Source organism: Seriola aureovittata, chromosome 2 (genome assembly GCF_021018895.1).
Source record: "Seriola aureovittata isolate HTS-2021-v1 ecotype China chromosome 2, ASM2101889v1, whole genome shotgun sequence".
NCBI lineage: Eukaryota > Metazoa > Chordata > Actinopteri > Carangiformes > Carangidae > Seriola > Seriola aureovittata.
Window position 1 is genome coordinate 22917690 of NC_079365.1, and position 10137 is coordinate 22927826.

The window sequence follows — 10137 nt, forward strand, 5'->3', positions numbered from 1 at the left end:
AGCAAGTGAAGAGCAACAACTAAACATAAGATTCAGTGGGGCGTCTTCTGACCTCATCATGTCATGATATAATTACATTTAATTACAGTTGTCTTGTAATGTTTTGAAAAGATGAACACTACAGTAAATCAACTTTGAAATGACTATCACAATAATCAATAATTGGCAAACCAGTTAAAAAGACTGTTACCAAAGTGTGTCCTAAGATGAAGCACAATGCAGTCAACGTAGTCGTGCCTCTCCATTGTTGCTGTGATTTGTATGTTTTAGACATATCAAATCCATAGCTTTCTTTCCCCTCTGCCATCCTTACTACTTTTTCCTTTTTCAAATGTCTTCCATTCTTATTAATTTTGTTTGTGAATTATACAGTCAGGAAAAATAACCACATGCTTGTTTAATGAATGAAGGAGAAGTGCAAAATAGCTGTGGTGTTGCTAAACTCCTTACAGAATGGTGGGCTAAACTGAAAAAGACCAAAACAGTTTTCAGTGCATTTTTTTTTTTTCCCCAGAACTTGAAGTCCACAGATTATTTAGAGAAAATGCCCCCAAAATGTCAGTTTTGTTCAAAACACCAGAATAAAATTCCAGAGAGAGCTAACCTTTCAGTTGTAGAAATGTTTTGTTTTCTTGTTATGGCACCAATGTCATTTGTTGATGATGTGGGTGATTGCATTTTCTTCCTGTGTTGTTGTTATTTATAACAGTGCTATTGTTTCCATTACAGAAGTTTGAAGTCCATCCAGAACCGATGGTCAGCGTCACACACATGGCGTGTGCTGGCGGAGGGGTGTGGATGGCTTTCTCCGAGGGTTCCTCCATTCGTCTCTTTCATACCGAAACACTGGAGCTCCTGCAGGAAATCAACATCTCAACACGGTCAACGCTGCTGAACACTGGTACACACACATCACACATCGCGCTCGGTCTTGACCTCAGCACATAGAGGTCAGCCTCTATCCTGCAGTGCAGCTGAAACACATTTTCTTTTGTGTGTAAAAACCCATAAAATAGATTTTCTTTCTGACACTTTATTGTTTCAAAAATGTCTGCCTACAAATTCCATTTTGTTTGTACTGGATACATTTTTGTCTTAATTATAAAAGAGCAACAAGAGGGCTCTGATTTAACACAGATGACGCTCTCCTCCCCTAGAATGATATTCTTGTCTTGTCCGAGTTGCTCCTTGGGTCCTGCACTCCGGGGACTGACCTGAATAAGTATCCATCTCAGGCCTTCACAAAGCTATAATAGAGCCATGGGGTGAGAGATAGGGATTAATAAAAAAGAAATAAAGTCATTGAGGAGCAGTTAACTGGCAGCCTTAAAGATTTTCATAGGAAAGGTTCCCATGGAAACACTCTTGTCTCTCTTTAAATGTACATGCTTCTGTGATATCATGCCCAGTTTACCTCTTTTTCTCTGCATGTACCTCCCCACTATTCTCCCTTTTGAGTTAATATTTAGCTTTCTTTTTGTCCCACTTTCTCCCTCTCACTCCCGTTTCATCTCATCCGCTCTGCTTTAAAATCCACTCACCCCCGTTTCACTTCTCACTGCAGTCCATTTAGTATACCGCAGATAGCGCATTACTTCCTGTGTGACTTCCTTCATGATGGATGAAATATTTATCAGCCAGTGTGGGTGTTTTCCCTTTTTCGAGGGAAGAACTATGGTAAACAAATTAGATAGCAATGAAGCTTACCTAAAACTGTCAAATAGTGATAACAGTCCAGTACATGTGACTCAATATCATTTTGCCTCCAAAATGCTCAGGCTGTGGCACGTGGGCCACCAGCTCGTTCAATACATGTGAAGATCATTTTGAGCTTCAGGGAGTGGTATAAATGCATCTGGATTTAAAAAATTTTGTCCTTTTCATTGAGTCACACCAGACTGTGATTGATGTATTTAGAGCAATACTCAAAGCTGTGGTAGGACTCCATCTCATCAGAAAAAAAAGTGTTTCTCTTGTGAGTTGAGTAAAGAATAAAAACAGACATGTGTTTCAGACGTCAAACTTCTCTCTCTTAGATCAAAGTAAAGAGGAGACTTTAAGGAGCACACACTCCTGTGGCCGTCATATCTGGAGGAAACGAGTGACCTAGAGGTCATTTTCACCCAGCACCAGTGTCTCCCCTTGAAATATGCAGCAGATTTTAGGGAGGGTGGCAGCCTCCAAGCTCGGCCCTGGGGGAAGTTACAAGGTCAAAAGAAAAAGAGTTGCTCGCCTCATGTCTTCAGGGTCCACAAAGGGAAGAGGATCTTTGACTTAAGTTGTGATTTGTTGAGCTCACAAGAGAAAAGAGCATCCCCTGATGCTCTACAACCACAGATACTGCACATGAAATACTGATAGTTTCTCTCTGTCAATAGGTCTCTGCTCCCTTAGGTTTCTCCTTGACTTATGCTAGGACATGCAGTAATGATATACCCCCTAATCCTCTCCCCTTAATGTGATTTATACTCAATGGGGAATTCCAGTTGCAGTAAACAACAGAGAAGTTTCCGAGGCAGAGGAAACTGCTGATCTCTTCTCTACTAATGCCTTTAATAGTTCTATCCTTAGGGTGAAAAAATAATATTCCAAAATAAAGTCCTTAGTGACATATCTCAGAGATACATTTATCTTTGGAGACATCTCCTTTTTAAGGCAAATACCGGCTCCCACGATAAACCCACTACACACTGCGGAACGTGTGCATTACTGCAAAAATTGGAGGTGCAAGATTGCTTGAGGTTAAGCTATACCTCCTTAATCTCAAGTGCCTTTGTCATTATCCCTTTTTATCACTGTTCTTAAAGACAATGCCTGGTGCCCACTTCTTCCGACTTAACTTCAGAATTCATGGCAACCCAAAAGTGGGTGTTCATGAGCACCACTCTCTCACTTAAGCTCTCGAACCAAAGTACAAATAGACTCTGAGGCGATGTAAGCAGGTGGCTGACAGTTTCAAGATAAAAGCTGTTTTTGCTGGTGCCTAACTCACTGCTGTGACCCACCAAGGTCTCCACCTAAAGGCTTCTGCTCTCTGTTTGCTGAATGTGCTCCTCTGCTCTGTCTCCACTTCCTCTTGTGCACACAGCATCAGCTTCCTACTTGGCATGATTCATCACTACACAGCGGAATGAATGAATTAATGACACTGTTGAACCACTCATGCAAATCATCATAATCTGAGCATGACACAGAACAAACATGTAAATACAGTTACACATGTAAATGAGCATTCTCCTAGTTGCGATCACGAGTGTTGGTGTAATTCAATTATGGTTGCCATGGAATATTATGGTAAATGGTTCTATAGATAACTAGGCCACAATGGGAGCCAAGAGCTGAGGGACCACAGAAGGAATGCAGAAATAAATTCAAAACAAACAATGTTTTTCACCCCTTTGTTAACCGGAAACAAAAAGATGTGCATGTACAGTATAATAGGCGCGTGCAATTATCCTTTCCCCGTCACTAATGCAATGCTACAAAAACAGGTCAGCAATGGAGAACTCAACAGCAGAAAAGATATGTTGACTCTTTCATCACAGGATGTAAAAAGGTAAAAGGTATCCAAAGAGAATCACTGCTTAATCTCACCCCAAGGATCGTCAACACACTCCGTAAGGGAAAAAGAAAATCACCCTGAATTACTTCATTTGTCAAACTAATCGAGAATTTCAATAAGCACTAATGCCGGGTATTTACAGACGAGAAGAAACAAACCGAGCTAAACCAAACAAATGATGCAGTATTATCAATGTTAATTCATATCAGCAGGTCAACCCCACAATACAGTGAATACAAAATATGTTTAATGTGCACTGAAATTATATTATTTACGTCAAATTATTTGTATTAAAGTCTGAATACTATGAAAATTATTTTCTCTGTTTAGTCTTAAAAGACAGAACCTTGTATTTCAAAGTGGAAAATTTGTTCTGAGCATTTTTTGGTTTTGTGTTTCTTCTATTTAAAGTGTAAACTAACACCCTCTGAAAATGCTGTTTTTGCTGACCTCAGTGGTTTAACTTCTCACCTTGCTGCAGTGATGAACAGTTGCACTCCAGCACTCTGTGACATCACTGCTGGGTGTGGTTACTCATGCAACAAAGAACATTTCTAACACACCCAGTGGTGAAACAGTCTTGAAACTGTCCACTAGAGCAGCAAAACACTGCTTTCCAATGTGGTGTTGAGTTCCTCTTAAAAGACTGTGTACACACTCAGTAGTTTTCAATTATTCTGAATGATATGACCTATTTTCAGTTTGAAACTGAATTTGTTTGGTGGTTGGTTAGGACACTAAACTCGACCACTTAAAAGAATCAAAGCAAAAGAAAATGTTTTATGTTCTTTAGCCATAGCAGTGGCAAGAAAAATGACAACAAGGTCAGGAAGATGTCAAAGAAGTCTGATCCAATGACCCAAAATGATTGAAAGCACCTGTGTAGGTGTATATACCATGAGTGTATAGAGCCTCACTTATTTGGGAAGATTATGGGTGTTTGTCATTTTGCCAATAAAAGAGAACTTCCCTGCTTATCAGTTTTGCCGTGTACAGTAGGAGGTGAAAACTTGGAAGCTCAATATTTAAAAACCAGTCAGATCTGAAACAGAAATGTATAATACCAAGTTGAGTGTTGTGTTGTTTCCTACTGTGTGCTTTCATTACTTTTTCTTTCAACTGGGTCAGTAGCAAGTAGACAAATCCAGTTTTTCATAATCTTATGTAACCCAGAGCCATGCTGTGTTAAGCTTGTGAAACACAGATTGATCACTGATGAACAATCAAAGTATGACGAACGTTCATCATGCTAGGACTCAACAGTATATTTCCAAAAAACAGCATTTTTGAAGAGCCTCAGGCAATAACAAAATCAATGGAAGTTCATGATTCACTCTCTGACATATAAACCTTTACGGGCCTTCCAGTCTGTAGAAGTTGTTTTGTCAACAGGGATTTAATCTATTATTCTTTCAAAAGGCGCCATAATCTGTCGTGGTTTTGAGCTACCTGTCGTTCTGTAACAATAGGTGGCGAAGAAACCTCACTACAATTTTCTGTCATTTTCAATATTGCAGGTCAGAAGAGTATGCGAGTCACGAGTCTCCTAATTTGCCAGGGGCTGTTGTGGGTGGGCACTGCCCAAGGCTTAATTATCACTCTTCCCGTTCCCAAACTGGAGGGCATCCCCAAAATAACAGGTATGGATCAGAGGGGCGGATGACTGTGATTGAACAGCCTCTTGACAGGTCAAAAGAAAAGCGAAGAGGTTTTTTTCATGACAGAAAATTACTCTGCACTGCCCATTATTGAGGTCACACTTCACATTTTTCTTGTAGCTCTGGGAATCAGTGCAAATATTACCAGGCAGGCAACGCACAAATCATATTGTGTATATATAGTCTTGCAGGGTAATTTAAAAACTGCCTGGCAGCGTTTTGTTTATTATACCAAGCGAATGAGGTCATTAGTTTCCCTTCGCACGAACCTTACTTCATGACCACCGAGTTTATTGAATAATATGTAAATACACCACAAACTATAGCTACAGTCATTACTGTTTCAGCTGTAAATTATAAGAAATAATTTACAGAAACTGTTGATGACGTACTTTATGATCCAAGGCTGGGTCCCAGCTATTTGTACTTCAAACAATTCAAACTACAACTTGCACTATAATCTCTTAACTCTCCATAGAGGAGCAGTATCTATTGTCTCTGTGGGTGACATTGGAATATTCTGTCTGCCTGCCTGCTACAGGGAAGGGTATGGTCTCTCTAAACTCCCACTGTGGGCCTGTGGACTTCCTGGTAGCCACCACCAGCACCCTGTCTCCAGAGCTGCTGAAGAGGGATTCTGTCGGGGATAGCCCAGACTCTGCCTGTGGAGGTGAGGACCGCAGCGACACCTCCTCTCAGGAATCCCTGCAACAGTCCAGCTCCTATCAGGGAGAGGGGAGAGGCAAAGGACGCGGCGTTCTACTGCAGTACAAGCTGCGCTCCACATCAGGATTACCCGGACGACCATTAACGGCGCAGGGCGACGAGGCGTTGGACTCCTCCCTGGAGTCTTTGGAGCACAGTGTGGAAGATGGATCTATCTATGAGCTCAGTGATGACCCAGAAATGTGGGTTAGAGGGCGTCCTTGTGAGAGGGACGGGGGACGCAGGGACAGGGTGATCTCTGCAGCCGTTATCTCTGGAGGCAAGGGCTTCCGCAGACTGAAGGAAGGAGCTCCAGCAGGTACTAGGACAAGTGTGGAGGGTTTAGAGAATATTCTTATGGTGTGGCAGCTTCCACTGACAGTGTGATTTGGAAAATATATGGCAAGGTGATGTGTATTTATAGATGTCTACTTAAAGCTTCAAGCTCAGCCTTGAATAACCTGTTCCATAAATTCAAGAGATTTGAATATATGATGAGAAGGTGTTGCCACTGTTACAGAGCTTGACATCTTATGATTTAGCCTGTGGAATAAGAAAACTAAGACATTCTCTTTACTACAAGCACTGTTCACCCATAGGACGCTTTGAATGTTCAGGATTGTGCGTCAACATCTTCCCAGCAGTGGCAGAGGCTGCCACAGATTAGTTCCATGTGATTGTTTTGATCTGGTTCCTCTTCCTGCCTTAGTTAGGATTGATATGCTGCAATTTAACCTCATCATTGCTGCCTGTGCTCTGCCGCATTTATTTTATGTGAGGGACTTCTGTGTGAGCACCCATGGACAGCACATCTTTGAGAGGCAGCCTTTGTTGAATCTGCTATGCTCTGCAGAGTCAGAGATGGACGTCTTTTATCTGATCCTGTGGGAGAGATCCCATCTGTTTCGAGCTGAATGCTGGGGACTACCACTGCATCACAAAGTACATTAGCATCACTTTATTAGCTCTGCCAGCCTTTCTCTCATCCCATACAATGTGAATGTAAGATACCTTCTATTGTGTCTCAAAATTGAATCTGTGCTCTCTTAAAAGAAAGAAAGAATTTCATTTTTCCTGTTTTTGTTGCAGCTGTTTGCAAATTTTTGGATCGAAAAATTAGACGCTTCCATGAGCTGGCTGCAAAACCATTGTAAAAACAAACTGATTTGGAGAACAAAAGTTATGAAAGAAAGATGTTATTTCTCAACATTACAGAATCTATATTTGCACTGAAAAAATTCTGTTATTATTACAGGAGGAAATGAAGCTCTATGGTGCCACATTTTGGAGTATCATCTTGCCTGAGTACTGTAATTGGCAGATATCTGTTTCATTATTTACTGTCATCTATCAGCTAGATAAAACAAATGCGCACACAGTCTTGTTAATACACAGATCACATTAGCTGTAAACCCCAGTTACACATCAAAAGAAAAACTCTATTAATGAATGATGAAATAAAAATGCTGCAGTCATCTAAACTGCTATTGGCTATGTATCAACTAAGGGAACCTGTAAGAGAAACACCAGTGAGCATGTTTAATGCACATTAATTTTACAAGATGATTCTGATTGAAGGCGGTGTTTTACAATACGTGGCATTAAGTCCGTGCTGCAATTAACATTGATGTATATTATCTGTGATATTAACCAGGACTCGTCCCATCAACACTTGTTTTCCTTGCTAATATAAATAATGTAAATATCTGGAATTTAACGCAAACATTAATATTTTATGATCAGGAAATGAGGATGCACATAAACAGCTCGTCATTCCTGTCTAGTGGAAACCTCACATCTCCATTTTCGGTGGTTATCATGTCTTCAGATCAGTTGAAAAGATTACACGGTCTGTCTTTAACCTGATATGCTTATAAAACCCTTTTAAAACTACATTAATGAAAAAAAAAAATGCATCGTTGTTAGGCTATGTACAGGTTGTTCTCTTTTTTTTTTTAACTTGTAAAATGATTTTGTAAATATACTGTTTATCCTGGAGTATATTGAATCTGAGCTGGTATGAGAAGCACTCAGTGGTACTAAGTAATGTTGTGAAGTGTTTGCTTCATGGCTTCTTAATTCAAAGTTATAGCAGCGTTGGTAGGATTGCAAACATGGACTATTGACATTGGCATTTGTCTTGCAGGGAAAACCAAGACGTTCATACTTCACAGGCCACATCTTTCACAGTGTGTTGACACAGTAGGTGGAGGCCGCACAAGTATCCAACTATGAACATGGCTTTGTGGATTGCCAGTAGACCGAGCAATGGTGAAGGTTACGGTATATCATTTTCCCCAACCTGTCTCTACCTAGCACTCCCTCCACACGTCTTATCCCTCCATCACAGATGAAGCATAAAATTCATGTTTTGTATTTCCCTGAGGTTTATTTTCCCTTTTCTTCTTCTCCTCATAACTGAAATTCAAAAGCATTTAAACATCCTGCCGTCAGCCAGAATCATTAAAATAAATAAATAAGACGATGTAAACTGTCCTCAGATGCTGTCATCTAAATGTAAATCTCAATGTCACGTCAGAAATGTATACCTTAATTCGTGTGAGATTCAATGCCACTGAAACCACAACCCCCTCTTGGTCACTATAGAGGTTGTTTGTTCAACCTTAGCCAGAGGATGAGGGTGTACTCCTGCCTGAGCAGTCTGATGAAATATACATGATTTCTTTACAGAAGCTGCTGCGGACTCGGCATTGTTGAACTGTTTCACTTGCTTATCTGCTAACAACTGAGATTTAATCTCAAAAGTATGTTGACCTTCGATGGACACTGACTCATTCATTTCATTTGCTTCTATATGTGCAGGTATTATCCATACACTGAATATTAATAATCATGAATGAAAGTACTGTACTACTAATTACAACTATTACTGTGTTAATTAAACCGTAAAGAATACTCTGCAATAGTGTTGATATTTTAAGATGAGACTGTATAAGACAGTTTATTTTCCAGCAGTATTAAAGGTTATTGCGATTTATCAAAAATGGGATCCTATTTTTGTAGATTTGGTTATCGTTTCTATCAGTTATGGCAACATGTACTCCACAAGGTAATTGCTGAGAACTGGGACATCAATAAAAAAGAAGTCTGGTGACGTAAGAAGCACTAACAGTCAGATCATTCTACGGGTTAGTCAGAATTATTTAGAAGAAAAAACATTCAAACACCCAAAAGGTATGTTATAAACATCCCTCACAATTGACAGCCCATCTTCCAGGCCCGACTCTGACCTACTGTACTACCACCTGCAAATGTGATCATCCGATTATTCGCATTTCCTAACCATGTCTCTACGTTCCCAGATCTCGCCTTGGTGAGTACAATATCCCATAAACTGATGGTCAAACCTACGAAAGTACTTTACAGAAGTAAAGCAATAAACCAGAACTATCCTTGAAGCAAAAGTATTACACTTGATGCCGTCACAGGCAAATGGAAACAACTGTGCTTGTTTCCTTTTGGTACAGTACTTTAATGTTACATGTCTAAACATTGTCTAACAAGCTTATGCTAAAATAAAACATGTTTAAACATGAGTGTGAGTTTGATTTTTTTATATGACTGATTAAGAATGGGGATGAAGGCAGCTGATGTTACGGTACTTGCGGTTTTAGGAATATATTGTACATCTGCAGCATTATTATGCTAATGCAGTTATACTTTTCCTGCTTCTCTATGACTCAGCAACAGAAAATCCTGTCTTTGATCATATCATTTGGATTATCTTCTTACTTTTTTGGTGTTTGGTTATTCAAATTACAATGAGCTTACCTCTACATCTACTGGAAGCCAGAGCTTAAAAAAAGAAAAAATCAACACAAATCTTTTTGTTGAGTAAAAGTAGGAATACAGAGACGGAACGGGAAAACAAAATCTGACGCAATACCTTTTTAATTTTGCACTCAGATGTGTTTCATCTTCAATACACTACCTTCTAGACATCACATCACCAGACACAGTCCAGTTTCTTTGTTTCTTGTTACTTTCTCAAGAGCATTGCTGTGTTCAAATCTAAGACGGCATCAGTTTACAAGCTGGGTGAATGTTACAAAAAAGAAAAAAAACATAACAATGATTAACGTTTTGTAGTAGAAAAGCAAAAACAGAATCAGAGAAAAGGTTTCTTGAATTTACTCAAAATTACAGACAAACTGCAGTTTAAGTAAAACTTCCTGGCTATATGACCAACGT

At 39.7% G+C, this 10137-nt stretch overlaps 1 protein-coding gene across 3 annotated transcripts in view; it reads left to right on the plus strand.

Annotated features, from left to right (window-relative positions):
- The window catches only part of arhgef10la (Rho guanine nucleotide exchange factor (GEF) 10-like a), a 96209-nt gene extending 86727 nt beyond the window's left edge, over positions 1 to 9482 (plus strand). For all 3 annotated transcript variants that reach the window (XM_056394816.1, XM_056394825.1, XM_056394833.1), the window contains 3 exons: positions 730 to 901; positions 5080 to 5202; positions 5762 to 9482. In XM_056394816.1, the coding sequence (XP_056250791.1) occupies positions 730 to 901; positions 5080 to 5202; positions 5762 to 6312 (846 nt within the window). In that variant the 3' untranslated portion in view covers positions 6313 to 9482. The remainder of the gene's footprint in view (positions 1 to 729; positions 902 to 5079; positions 5203 to 5761) is intronic.
- The last annotated feature ends 655 nt before the right edge of the window (positions 9483 to 10137 follow it).